We start from the raw sequence: 14,563 nt of genomic DNA on the forward strand, positions 1-14,563 counted from the left end.
ATACGTACTTTCAAAACAATCTGTTTGGATGTTATTTTAGAAGTGAACTGATTCACAAAGAATACAGCTGCAGATAGTATCTATTCTGATGGTACCTTTTATTTAAAATAAACAGCAGCTTTAAGTACATAAAACAATTTCATCAATCAATACTTTGACCTTACTGTATTCTTCCCCCCCCACCTCCAAGAGCCACCCTCCCTAGCAGCAATTAGGATTACTTGAAAAGCACCCTTTATTTGGTTGGAGTTCTTGGCAAAAGTCCACCCATTTAAAAAAAGGTCAGTATTAAGAACCAAGTTATAGAGTTCCAACATCCAGCATTGAGAGATGCTGGCACCACAAAGAATGCAATTAGACATTTACAGCCATCTTCTGCTTTCAAGAGTAGGCATGAGTCAAATCCATTTAACTTCTGTTCATTCTAAAGCATTTTCTTATTCAGACTTCAAAGGTGAATGAAATTCACCCGTGATCTGTTTCAGGGTTGCAAGTGTTTGAGATCTTCATGAGGACCCGAAGTATTGTTCTTCTTACTGCTTTGTGGAGGAGTTAAAATTCCAGAAGGTACTGGTGAACATCTACTCTGTTCCAATAGTAGTGCCTGCGTTGAGAGAGCTTTATCCTAAGAAAAACAAAAAAGGTCAGTCTGTTCAGATTACTTGGAGAGCAATAAGTTTTCCAGAGAAAGACCCTTTCAGTTTCAGATATGTTCATCAGGAGGCAAATGTTAACCAGAATGACTCCAGTCAATGGCATTACTGACTTGTATTGTTTCAATAACTTAACTGATTTGCATTTAGACATTCATAATCATAAATCACCTGAAGTGCTTTGGAATATTTAGTACAAATCAGTATTGATGGGAAAAAGCTTCTCAAAAACGAGCACAAATTAAATGATGCAGATAAAGAAACATCCTGTATAGAATAATATCCTGCTGTTCAAAAGTATTGAAATATTAAAGTCACAAGCTTTGACTATGTAATGTTCATTGTTTCAAAGAGTCAGTGAGAGATGGACCCTAAATCAGGGGTCATTTAAGATAAAGCTAAGGCCCCAGGAGTATCAGCAATCTAAGCTACAATTGAATTTTTTTGATGAGATTTGAAAAAGCTGTCTAACTCCCCACGAACAATGAATAGACAGGAATTACTATCCTTAGTGCATGGAGAAAGGTTTAAAAAGGAAGCAGCCAAGATAAGTGGTTCACTAATAGTTTTGCATATGACCATATGAAAAGTTAATCTTACCAGTAATAATAAGCTGTTAGAATGTGTCTGTATGTTGTGCAAATCTTCTGGACAGACACCTTTCAAATGTTTGAGTGTTATACTTCCCAGTTCTCTCAAGGCCATAGCAAATGGAACCATCCATTTCACACATCCTTCTATTTCACTCCATTCAAATCCTAAGCATTAAACAAGTTATTAATTGTAGTTATAAACAGCAATTAAAATTTGTAGTAATCTTGAAGATCACCCTACCTGAGACTTTGTGAACTAATTCACAAGACGAAAAGTGATACAGAGCTGAAGCTGCTGTAACTCCATATGTGAACTCCAAACATCTGAAATCCAAGATACAGAGATCCAATAGCTGCAGATAAGAGTAGTTAACACTATTAGTATTGCAAGGTTGGCTTAATTCAAACAGAATAGGTTGATAATCATAAAGAGGGGAAAATAGATTACTGTACCACAGGGTGTAACACTTTGTTCCTCCAATACCACTTATTTGAGCAAAGACTACTGGAAAGAAACTAGGGATGGAATTGTGCCTCAAACCCTGAATTCCATACAGAATCAATCTTTGGCCTACAGTCTATTGGAGGATCTGGGACAATGTATACTTCACTAAATGCTTACCCTACTTGATACCTCTTGTTAAAAATTGAAAAGAAAAATACCAAGTGTCTTGGGAATCAATGCACTTCACAGTAAGCTTTTACACTATTGATTTTCAGTGACACTCTACAAAAGATCAGAAAAGTTGTTTTTTTCTGCATTCAGAAATTCTTGTCATTGAGTCAATGATTATGAATAAAATGCACAAGTTGGGAAATTAACAGATGGAAGGTGTTGATGATTTAATGCATTCAAGTGCTGTGTTCATGTAAGCTAAGGAGCAAATATTTTCGTTCCATACTTTAACCTAACTTGCAACATAAAGAACACTAGATACAATCTCGAGTAAGATAGTGGTATATGCTGTCTGGACTATAATAGTTTACACTAGCCTGAGCACCTTCTATGTCATTAGCCCAATTTTCTCACACCAGCCCTTATCTCAGGTTGCTATGATAACCATCCTGTGGGCAATTACTAATGGTTCTAATTAGTAGCTATTGAATCACCTAGGCTGACCTTGATCCATTCCTTTCTGTCCAACTATTTCTCTTTGGGCTTATCTCTACTTATTTACTCCTCCACCCACTCCATCCTCAGTGCACAACCAAACTTTTTCGTAGCTGTAAATTAATTCTGGATGGTCACTGAACCCAAGCCATTAATTCTGCTTTCTGTCCACAGATACTGCCAGGCCAGTTGAATTCTCTCTCCCACTCCCCCCAACCACCAAGCAAATTTTTGATTTCTAACATCCACAGATTGTGTGCACGTGCGCGCCTGGACCATAGTAATTGGGTATTTGTAGATGGAGACTCAGCTACATAGCAGATGTCTATTCTGAATTTCAGGTTCAGCTGAAGCTAGTGAAACTTGCAGGTATTCTGTCAGAGGAAAGATAGATACTTGATCAGATTGTAGTTTAAGACATTGCAAAGAACAGATCTTATGTAATAGGTACATGTGCTTATTGTCTGACTGTTGGAGAGACAACAGGAATGCAAACTTTGATCACTGGAGTGTGCACAAGGAAGCAGCCATTTTTGTCAGTGATTTCCTAGCAGGATTGACAGTCTTGTGTATTGTTATCTTTACTATTGTAAGGCAAATGGGCATCACAAACTAGCTTAACCGTGTGGAAATGGGCTCAACCTGTAGGACAAAGCAAGAATCTGTTTTCATTTCTTGAGCAGTAGTAAGGATTTTTTATTACCATGGATAGGAATAAGGTAGCACCAAAATGTCAGCCCAGATTGTTTGTGTTTGAACCCACTTTTGATTGTAGTCAAGGGAAAAGAACGCCTCAAAGTTCATTCTGGAGTTTTAGTCCAATTCTAGAAATACTACCATTTATCACTAGATTAGAATTGGAACCAACTACATCAAATTAAGTTGCTGATCAACAATGTTTAGACAGACAAAATAGCTAAATGCAATAAGATAAGATATCTGAAATTTACCTCCATTACTTGAACAAACATTTCTTGTGGGTACTGTGGTATTAATATTTCATACATTTCCTGCAAATATGCAATTTGCATGTAGATGTTGAGCCAAGACACAATTGTTATCGGGCACAAATTCCACTTGAGAGCCTAGAACAATATGAATACAGCAGATCAATTTGACAATTGTACTTCGTTTCAAGTCTGATACGAGAAAATGTTTGCAGTCAGAAGAGGCTACATTCTCCTATTAAAGAAGCCGCCACCTTCTGGTTCTCAACCTATCCCAACATTTTACTTTAAGAGTATAAAGAGAACAAGTTTATCAAATCAGGTAAAATGTTAACATTTCCATTTATGAAGTACCTTCATAACAACAAGTTCCATGTTAAGGATTTCTTCTTCTGTGCAAGCTCCATCAGTAACATAGGCAAACTGGTGTAGCTTTGGTGGGTAGATTTCCTACAAAAAGCCATCATTAAGTGCACTGAAACTGCATTTGAAATAATACAAGATTTCATTATAATTATCCCCTTACCTCTAGTTTTGCAGCGATAAATAAAGCTGATATACCAATAAGCTGTAATCGAGTCTTCACAATGTTTTGTTGTGTTGCCATAAATCTATCAAAAAAGTCTTGGGCTAAATAAAGTGTCTCTCTATGTAGCTTGTAGACTTCACAAACCTTTAAAGTAGGGAAAGTCAATTTTAAACTGCTCAGAAAACTTCAACAGTCGAAGGAAAAATAGTTTCAGACAAATTGAAGGTACAGATGCATTCCTACAAAATAAATCCAGAATTGAATTTTCTGAAATGTGGCCTTTGACAGGTCAATGTCTCAATTTCACTTCAAAAAACATGAAAACTTGCTGTTTGGGACAATGTAATATTTAACTAGGAGGTACTGGAACTTGAATCTGAATTTAAAATGCCATACATTCAAGTACTGCCTTAAGTTATAATCAAAACCTCCGATTGAGGATAATGTGTGTGTTGGGCGGCGTGGTTGGCACAGTGGTTAGCACTGCTGCCTCACAGCACCTGTAGACCCGGGTTCAATTCCCGACTCAGGCGACTGACTGTGCAAACTCCACACATTCTCCCCGTGTCTGCGTGGGTTTCCTCCAGGTGCTCCGGTTTCCTCCCACAGTCCAAAGATGTGCGGGTCAGGTGAATTGGCCAAGCTAGATTGCCCGTAGTGTTAGGTAAGGGGTAAAGGTAGGGGATGGGTGGGTTGCGCTTCAGCGGGTCGGTGTGGACTTGTTGGGCCGAAGGGCCTGTTTCCACACTAAGTCTAATCTAATCTAAAAACGTAAAACAGCTCGACAGTAAAGGGCTTATTGGTCATATAAATATTACATGCAGGTCAGTAATGTGAAAGACTATGGAAAGAGCAACATTATACCCTCACTACTATTTTGGGACTTCAATTTTAAAGTTTACTTTAGAAAAATGAGGTGTTGCATTTTGGCAAGGCAATTCGGGACAGGACTTAGGCAGCACGGTGGCTTAGTAGTTAGCACTGCTACCTCATAGCACTAGAGACCCAAGTTCTATTCCAGCCTTAGGAAAGTGTGGAATTTGCACGTTCTCCTCATGTCTGGGTGGGTTTCCTCCAAGTGCTCCAGTTTCCTCCCATATTATATGCAGTAGGGATATAAGGTTAGAATCATTAGTTAGAGATAAATATAGGGTAGGGGAATGGGTCTGGGTGGGTTACTCTTTGGATGGTCAATGTGGACTCAGAGGGCCGAAGGGCTTTTTTCCACACTGTAGGAATTCTATTCTTAAACATGTAAATGTTAGAATCCTGGGCATTGTTGCCAAAAGACCTTTCAAGATTCATAGTTCCTTGAAAGTGGAGTCACCGGTAGGCAGGATAGTGAAGGCGATGTTTGGTACGCTTGCCTTTAATGGTCACTGCATAGAATACAGAAGTCGGGAGGTCATGTTGTGGCGATACAAGACATTGACAAAGCCACTTGTGGAATATTGCATACAATTCTGGTCTCCTTAATAAAATTATTTTGTTAAACTTGAGGGTTGAGAAAAGATTTAAGGATATTGCTGGGTCTGGAGGGAGCTATAAAGGAAAGGTTGAATAGATTGGGGCTATTTTCCCTGGAATTGAAGAGAAGTGATCTCGATCAAAGCTTGAGGGGCATGGATAGGTCAAAAAGCAGAGGTCTTTTTCCAGGAGGGCATAGGTTTAAAGGTGAGAGGGGAAAGATTTAAAAAGGGACCAGAGATCACTTTTTCCAGAGGGTGGTGAGTGTATGGCCATGAGCTGCCAGAGGAAATTTCAAAATTTAAAGTGGCATCTGAATCAGTACATAAGTTGGAAGCATTGAGGGTTAGGGGCCAAATGCTGACCAATGGAATTAGATTAATTTAGGATATCTGGTCAACATGAACAAATTGAACCAAAGGTTCTGTTTCTGTGCTGTACAACTGACTTGAGGAGTACTGGGAGAACTAGCCATTTGGATCAGAACTGGCTGAAAGAAGATGGAGGGTGGTGGTGGTGGTGGTGGAGTGTTGTTTTTCAGACTGGAAGCCTGTGACCAGTGGAGTGCCACAAGGATCAGTGCTGGGTCCACTGCTTTGTCATTTTATATAAATGGACTGTGAGCATAAGTGGTAAAATTAATAAGTTTGCAGATGACACCAAAATTGGAGGTGTAGTGAACAGGGAAGAAGGTTGGCTCAGATTACAAAGGGATCTTGATCAGATGGGCCAATGGGCTGAGAAGTGGCAGGTGGAATTTACCTTAGATAAATGTGAATTGCTGCATTTTGGGAAAGCAAATCTTAGCAGGACTTATGCAATTAATGGTCAGGTACTAGAGAGTGTTGCTGAACAAAGAGACTTTAAGTATAGATTCATAGCTCCTTAAAAGTGGAGTCGCAGGTAGATAGGATAGTGAATAACGAGTTTGTTTTCTTTCATTGGTCAGAGTATTGAGTACAGGAGTTGGGAGATCATGTTGCAGCTGTACTGGACATTAGTTAGGCCACTGTTGGAGTATTATGCGCTTTTCTGGTTTAAGGATGTTGCCAGGGTTGGAGGATTTGAGCTTAGGAAAAGGTTGAATAGGCTGGGACTGTTTTCCCTGGAAGGTCAGAGTCCGAGGGGTGACTTTATAAGCCATTTTATAAAATAATAAGGGATAGTGCAGGAAAGTGTGTGTCCAGAATGTATAGAAGACACATCACTTAGTTAGCTTAGTGACCACGTAACCTGCTTTAGTGACATTTGTCAAGGTTCAACTTATGGTCTTTAAACCCATGCTTTTCAAACAGTATCATGACACTATTCTCATCCAATGTAATAGTTTAACACAGTGCACCATGATCAGTCTTTGTGCTGTTGCTTTGAGTGGGCTTGAACCCACTTCTCAATGAGGCAGTTTCCTCTTTTAAGATTGGATCGAAGTAATTAAGAATAGCCATTTTAAATTGAATTCTGTAAGTACCAACATTCCTTAAATTCAGTTCAAGCTTGTGATCCAGCAATTTTCAGATCACTCAGTAGGACTTAATCCTGATCCCAAAAAAAGGTTACTACATGAAAGTGTACCTTTCAGGCGAGTATTTCCAATACGTTTTTTAAAAAAATTATCCACACAGCAAGAATTGGAATAGGAGAGTACTCTTTACACAGTCCTTACCTCCATTAACCAGTCAAGAAGAATAGCTCTCATCTTAGGTTGCAAGAGTGGATGCTTTTGAAAAACATCTTTGTCTCTCGAGTAAGCCTGCTCCTTCTTCAGAAGGATATTCCATACTTCTTCATGATTTCCCCAACTATTTGATATTTAAAAAGATAATGTCACCATAATGGACCTGAACAAAGCTCTTTTTTCTTGCATTGTGTTTATGGCTTCTTACTCGATAAGGCACTGGAAGTTTAACGTGTGAATATACTTACCAGAAAACTGGTAATGGTGAAGCTCTAGTTGGAGTGGCTAAAACATTTTTGAACCTGTACAGCATATAACTAGAAGAACTTGATGTAACCGTGTCATCTAGATTTGTGCATGTTGTTGAATGGGGTCTGTATGGACTCATACAGTTGGCTACAGATCTCCAGCAAGCCTGCAATTAGTCAAGTTTGCAAGGATTAGTTATTAGAATGTTAATTTTCAGACTGAATTCAGCTTAAAATAGTGACAAAAATCAGATCTAATCACAATCCAAAAGTCTGTTGAACTGGCTACTGCCCCCTCATTTAACATCCTACGCCACCATCTCAATACTGTCATGTTCCACTCAACTCGTAAGAGTAATCATTCAAGGTTGACTGGTAATGTAGGAACCATGTTGGAGTGTCTTTAAAGTTAGAGAGGGGGATTGAACTTAGATGAACTAATGCTAGATAGAATGAGATGGTTATTGGTCAGACATAGGACCAGTGGCAACTCAAATGTAGGCCATTCTGGTAACTTAGTGAAGGAATAGTGTAAATGTTAGTGTACAAAGGATAATTTGACAAAGTTAAGACTTTGTAACTTGATGCAGGAAGTGTTCAGAATGAGATGAGATGCATTGATGAGCGAAGAGGTAAATGAATATATTTCATCCATTGCAGGGAGATCAAAACCGGGCATTTAACATTCAGGGATAGTTGACCTCTTGGAAAGGTGGTAGAAATAGAAAAGGGGGATAAATTTAAGACTGAGGTGAGGAATATCCCGAAGGTTGAAGACTAGAGTCCTTGTATATATTTATAATTCCTGATCATGTGGAAATCAAGGCTTTATCGGTAAAGGGAAGGAAAGTGGACATGAATTTGGATCAGCCATAAACCTGATTAACAGAGTAGCTCAAGGGACCAAGCAACCTACTACTATTTATTATCAGCTTACATTTAGTTCTAACATTATACTAGTGGTTTTCCAGAAAAGTTTTAAATTGTGTAATTTAATTAGATTTGGAAGTGTTAGACTTATCTAGATCCAAAGAGGAGGTAAAACATTTTAGAAATTTGAGACCAAAATTTCTGCCCAGATGGCCGATATTTATGGTAAACAAACTACAGTCCATTAATCTTATGGCCTACCTGCTTCACAAATCCTTAGTACAAGATCTATTGGTAATGCCACATTTAGACTTCTCGGGTTGCTAGATACTCTTAACTAGTACAGTACTGCAAGATAGTAAACCCTAGATTTTTTTTTGATTGGAATGAGGAAGAAAGTAGTTAGAAAAATCATTTTCTAATAATATACCAGAATGGTGGTTTCCAATAACTCGTTGGATTATCGGCTTTACAGTAAGCAACCAAAATGACCTAGTCCAAAACATTATATTTTACCAAAGCCTTATTATACACGAATAAGGTATGCAGAACACTGCAATTCAGTTAGTAGCAACATGTAATCGAAATAGTTTAAGATGAGAAGTTGGCTAAAAATATAGTTATGTATCAATAGTAAAAATCGTGGTTAATTAAAAGTTACAGACCCTCATATACAATACCTCCTTTTCATATGGTTTCGCAGACTGTCCTTCCGTAACTTCATCCAAGTCTTGCAAACACTACGATCAGAAAAGACCGATTACCAAATTTAGAAAACGTGCTAAAGCACAATGGTATATTCATCTGCGGTTAAACTTACAATGGCAACGTCTGCTTTTCGCTTTCGGGTACGCAGCACGACCCTGTTCGTTTCTTCGGTCTTTGTTGACTGGTCTACTAATTCACTAAAAAGAAATAATAGCTTAAAAGAACACACATTTGCTCATTATGGCGAAACTCCTTGTATAGATTAGGCCTCTGGGGATACCTACCGTGAACTGTAACTAGTAGCACGCACTACTTCAACTCAAGTTAAAATGTACCTTTTTCTGGGCATCTTCGGAGTTAGTTGTGCGGGTTAGAGATCTTCTGTAGGAGGAGGAGGATCAGGGCTGCATTAAGTTGCTGTCGCTTCTGGAGGTAGTGGAGTGGTTGCTGCTGCTTACTCGCAGGACTTGCCTCAGGTTTGGGCGCGGGATGGGGAGGGAGGGGGATGGGGAGGCGGTGGTGGTGGGGGTGCAAGGTCCTCCGGCCCAGTCACATTACTGGTGTTGGGAAAGGAGGGGATGAGCGGGATAGCACTCAGCCCCAAGCCAGCCTCCGATCTCGGCGGACAGCCGAAGATGGCCGAAGCCGGGACCCTGCGCTGCCCGCTCTTCAACCGGGAGAGTGTGGCTACGACCAGCCCGGGCTGGCAAGGAGTCAGCTGGTGCTCACCACCAGGTGACCCTGATCTGTATCCCGTTTCTTGGGTCTTATTGCCCCTTGACTTCTATGCTTGGTGGCCCTGCTGATGCTTCCCTCCAGTCACCCTGCCCTCAGCCGGCTCCCGCTCTTAACACAGCTCCGCTCCACAGAGCCGGGTCGCTGCACCTCACTGCGCCTGCGCCGATCCCTTTAAATCGCTGGCGGGAGTCGAGCGCGCGTTCTCAGCCGGAGGAAGTTGTCACCAGGCCACGCCCCTTTACCTCAGGCCCCGCCCCGTGCTCCATCTCTCGGGCACGTTTCTCCTCCCACTCCTCAGGCCCATCTCACTCAAAACCTCACACGGACAAAACTCCGTCAAACCCCGCCCATGCATGGGCCCCACCCACACACAAGACGTCATCAGGCCACATCCCATCCCCTTCCCTGGCCCTGCTCTTTCAGTCCTTCACCAGTCTTTCGTCCCATGTCTCGATTTGGAGATGCCGGTGTTGGACTGGGGTGTATAAAGTTAAAAGTCACACAACACCAGTTTATAGTCAAACAGGTTTACTTGGAAGCACGAGCTTTCGGAGCGCTGCTCCTTCATCAGGTGTTTGCGGCCATGTCCCAGGTCTCCGCCCCCTTCTCTAGCCCCGCCCTTTCAGTCCTTCACCGAACCTTTCCTCTGGTCTCCGCCTCCTTCTATCGATGCGCCCTTTCCATCCAGCGCCGGACCGATCCCGACTCCGCCCCATTCCTCGGGTCCCGCCCACACAGCGTGATGTGGGCGGAGACAATGACGCGGAGGTACAGCACGTGGGCCGAAGGTAAACAAAGGCCAGGCCCGGCCTGGAGCTTGGCGGTCAGTAGGTGTGTGTGTGTGTGTGTGTGTGTGTGCGCGCCGTCCCCTGGCCTTGACTGATTGACTGTCTGTCGGAGAGGCCCGTGTCGGTGGCGATGGCGATGAGGCTGCAGCAGCTGTGGAGCCAGGTTCGTTGTGTTGTGTTGGGGATGGTGCACCTGCGGGCGATGCCAGGTGAGGGTCCGGTGCCGCCGCTGATCCCGGTGAGTCACTCACTGACAGACTGACACTCTGAGTCAATGTCGACATTGTGTTTTCAGGGGCTCCTCTCAGCAGCTGCTCAGTGTCTCAGATAACCAGGAAGGCCTGTGAAGAGGTGGAGGTGTACGTCAGTGCCGGAATCGTACGTATCTCTTAATTTATTTTCTCCTGTCTCCTCATTCCCCAACTGGCTTCAGCTCTTCACTGTCTGTTGTCGTTTTATTTATGTCGCTGTGTGACAGCAAATCTGATCACCGAAAGACCCTTCTCACGATGGACTGATATTATTAAGAACCATTTTATGGTGTTGCAAACTCTTCACGTATTTTGCGATTATCCTTAATTGCTGGTCACTCAAGTTCCTAACTGCAATTAAGGGAAAAAAAGAAAGGGGTTAAAATTGTTAATCTACAGGCCTCCTGCTAACAGGAATGTTTTAGTTCAGACATCAGGAGGTTTGTAGTGCAAGCAAAAACCTTTCGTCGGAGACTTTAATTTCAGGTCCGTTAGCAGAGCAAAGTGGCTCGAAGTAAAGATTAAAATGATAGAGCTACGGAAAGGGTGTGTATGTATATATCTTCTCACAACTTAGGGATGACATCCAGGAAATCCATTGCTGTCAGTGAATCATGACTGGTAATCTGAATTGGTTTGAATCAGCATTTTTTTTTGTTAGTAATTCCTTCTGTAAAATAGCTTGGATAAAAGTTAGAGTTGAATGAGGTGAACTGAGTTTTAAACAGTGCTGAAAAAACTTTCTGGGTTCAGTCATTTATATTTGTGAAACATTATTCTCATTCAATGATTTTAAAAAATCTACAGGCTTTTAAAGTGCAATTTAAAAACAAAACCTGTATTTGTTCTCCCACCTGGATCTTATTTATTTTGCTTTCAATAATTTAATAAAACATAAATGATAAAACCTGCTTGTTATTTCTGGGTTTGTTGACAGTGAGAACTCTGCATTGTTATTGGCTGTTTCATAGACATGGTAGCATTGCTTTTATTGAATCATCCTCAGAAGCTGATTCCAAAATTAATTTAATGTCAAAAAAAATCAATTTCTTCACGCTTGCTATATCTTTATGGACAGCTTTCTTTGATGGCAACAACAAGCATCATCACTTTGTCTCTCAACATAAGTTCTGGCAAAATGTTTTTATAATAACAGAATTATGTTGGAAGAAAATTTCTAATTGGCAAAGCTATACTTTTTATTAAAATAAATGCTTTTACTATCACAAATGAAAACTTGCTGAGCAGATTTATATAGATGAAGGAACTAATGGCATTGTTGCCAAGCACGCAGATAATACAAAGATAGATGGCGGGAGATCACATTGTGGAAACAGGGAGGCTGCAGAAGGAATTGGACAGGCTAGGAGAATGGGCAATGATATGGCAGATGGAATACAATGTGGGAAAATGTGAAGATATGCTCTTTGGTAGGAAGAATAGAGACATAGGCTATTTTCTAAATGGAGAAAAGCTCCGGAAATTTGAAGCAAAGAGGAGCTTAAATTCTGTTCAGGATTCTCTTAACATGCAGGTTCTGTTGGCAGTTAGGAAGACAAGTGCAATGTTGGGATTCATTTTGAGAGGGCTGCAATACATCAGGAATGTAATGCTGAGGCTATATCAGGCTCTGGTCCGACTGCATTTGGAAAACTGTAATCCTGTACCTAAGGAAAGGTGTGCTAGTATTGGACGACTCCAAAGGAGGTTCTCAACAATGGAGTTTTGAAGGATGCTGGGAGGAGGAGCAGGGAGTGGTGTTGTCATTGAAACTTACAGAATACTGAGAGGCCTGGTTAGAGTGGATTTTGTTCAGTGGCTAGCATTGCTGCTTCACAGCACTAGGGATCCAGATTCAATTCCATCTTTGGACAACCGTCTGTGTGGAGTTGGTACGTTCAGCCAGTGTGTGTGTGAGTTTCCTCTGACTGCTCCAGTTCCCTCCCTCAGTCCAAAGATGTGCAGGTTTGGTGGATTGGCCATTCAGGGATCTGCATGTTAGGTGGATTAACTATATAGTAATTGTGGGATTATAGATTAGATTAGATTCCCTACAGTGTGGAAACAGGCCCTTCAGCCCAACAAGTCCACACCGAACCTCTGAAGGGCAACCCACCCAGACCCAGTCCCCTACATTCATCCCTGAGTAATGCACCTAACACTACGGGCAATTTAGCATGGCCAGTTCGCCTAACCTACACATCTTTGGACTGTGGGAGGAAACCGGACCACCCGGAGGAAACCCACGCAGACACTGGGAGAATGTGCAAACTCCACACAGATAGTTGCCCAAGGCTGGAATCAAACCTGGGTCCCTGGCGCTGTGAGGCAGCAGTGCTAACCACTGAGCCAAGGAAAGGATGCTCTTCAGCGGGTCAGTGCAGACCTGATGAGCTGAATGGCCTCTATTTGTACTGTAGGGATTCTATGACTAGTAGGAAAGGCTAGCATCCAAGGATGCAGTCTCCGAGTGAAGGGACCACACTTCAGAACTGAGATAAGGAGGAATTTCTTCAGCCAGAGGGAGATGAATCTGTAGAACACATTGCTGCAGAAGGCTGTGGAGGCCAAGTCATTGAGTTTATTTAAGACAGAGAAATGTGTTCTTGATTAGTAAGAAGATCATAGGTTACAGGGAGAAGGAAAGAGAATGAATTTGGGAAACATATCAGATGTGATTGAATGGCGGAGCAGACTCAGTGGGCCGAATGACCTAAACGATCGTTGTCCATCGCGAACACTGATATATATGCGATATGTGTCTGAATTTATTCCATTGAAATAAAATAGTAAATTAAGGTTTGGAACTCATTAAAAATTGACAAAACCCTTTGACCTAGTGGTGGAAAAAAAGTCAAAACAACACCAGTTGTAAAAGAGAGAAGAACAGACAAAGGAAGCACATGGTGAAGTCAGTGCAGGAGAGAGAGAGAGGAAAAAAAAGAGAAAGACACTGCCTTTACTGTTTGAATTCATGTATCGCTGGACATCGGAGTGCGTCTGGGAAAATGGACAAACGGTGAACTTCACAACTGATCTTGGAGGAACTGTTGGGCGAAGTTCACCGCACAGAATCAGATAAGTGAATCGTCGTTTTAAGTGTGGCATACAGAAAGTCTGCATTAGTGAGTAGAGTGATTTAGATTAGATTAGATTATTTACACTGTGGAAACAGGCCCTTCGGCCCAACAAGTCCACACCGATCCGCCGAAGCGCAACCCACCCATACCCCTACATATACCCCTTACCTAACACTACAGGCAATTTAGCATGGCCAATTCACCTGACCCGCACATCTTTGGACTGTGGGAGGAAACCGGAGCACCCGGAGGAAACCCACGCAGACACAGGGAGAATGTGCAAACTCCACACAGTCAGTCGCCTGAGGCAGAAATTGAACCCAGGTCCCTGGCGCTGTGAGGCAGCAGTGCTAATCACTGTGCCACCGTGCTGCCCGTCATTCTTCATTATATGCTTTTAAGATATGTCTCTTGATTAAGCTTAAAATATAAGCCATAACTATTAATTTAACTTGGGGTAGTCTTTGTAGAGGAATAAAAGTGTTATTTTCTGGGTTTATAAGAGAGTGAAGGAGCAAACATGGCCTTTAGTAGAATGTTTTGTGCTTCTTGTCAGATGTGGGAGTTTAAAGAGCGTTTAAGGGTTACTGCAGACTATACCTGCCATAAATACTGTTGGTTGCGAATCTTATCAGATCAAATGGATTGGTTGGAGAGACCGTTAGAAGCAGTGAGGAATTTGCAACAGCAACCGTATGTAATGGGTGGCAGTTATAGGAAGGGGGGGGAAGTCTCAGATACAGTCACATAGATGGGTTAACTCCAGAAAAGGTAAGACAGATGGGCAGCTAGTGCAGGAGTCTTTTATGGCTATAGCCATTTCAAACAGGTATGCTGTTTTGGAAAACGTAGGTGGTGATGGATTCTCAGGGGTATGTAACATGAACAGCCAAGTTTCTGGTATT

At 41.7% G+C, this 14,563-nt stretch overlaps 2 protein-coding genes across 4 annotated transcripts in view; one reads left to right on the plus strand and one right to left on the minus strand.

Annotated features, from left to right (window-relative positions):
• The window catches only part of zgc:162297 (uncharacterized protein LOC555865 homolog), a 50,880-nt gene that overhangs the window by 17,568 nt on the left and 18,749 nt on the right, over nt 1-14,563 (plus strand). The window contains exons 1-2 of one of the 3 annotated variants that reach the window (XM_060838088.1): nt 10,062-10,327; nt 10,623-10,705. In XM_060838088.1, coding sequence (XP_060694071.1) covers nt 10,123-10,327; nt 10,623-10,705 — 288 coding nt within the window. In that variant the 5' untranslated portion in view covers nt 10,062-10,122. Of the gene's footprint in view, nt 1-10,061; nt 10,328-10,352; nt 10,537-10,622; nt 10,706-14,563 lie in introns of those variants that run through there. The other 2 variants (XM_060838090.1, XM_060838089.1) reach the window with 2 other exon arrangements.
• Nucleotides 95-9,691, minus strand: ccne1 (cyclin E1). The gene is made up of 11 exons (XM_060838087.1): nt 9,137-9,691; nt 8,914-8,998; nt 8,774-8,833; nt 7,224-7,390; nt 6,964-7,099; nt 3,831-3,977; nt 3,659-3,754; nt 3,308-3,442; nt 1,488-1,599; nt 1,254-1,411; nt 95-625 (listed from the first exon to the last, which is right to left on the minus strand). Exons 1-11 carry the CDS (start codon nt 9,148-9,150, stop codon nt 482-484), a joined length of 1,254 nt encoding a protein of 417 aa, XP_060694070.1. The 5' UTR covers nt 9,151-9,691; the 3' UTR covers nt 95-481.

Source organism: Hemiscyllium ocellatum, chromosome 17 (genome assembly GCF_020745735.1).
Source record: "Hemiscyllium ocellatum isolate sHemOce1 chromosome 17, sHemOce1.pat.X.cur, whole genome shotgun sequence".
In the NCBI taxonomy this organism is placed as follows: domain Eukaryota; kingdom Metazoa; phylum Chordata; class Chondrichthyes; order Orectolobiformes; family Hemiscylliidae; genus Hemiscyllium; species Hemiscyllium ocellatum.

Bases quoted from the DNA above. Each gene is read 5' to 3' on its own strand.
- ccne1 (XM_060838087.1), bottom strand. The intron at 7,391-8,773 runs GTATTGTATATG...GACTAATTGCAG, and splicing joins CGAAACCATATGAAAAGGAG to GCTTGCTGGAGATCTGTAGC. The intron at 1,600-3,307 runs GTAAATTTCAGA...TCTTATCTGCAG, and splicing joins TGTTTGTTCAAGTAATGGAG to CTATTGGATCTCTGTATCTT.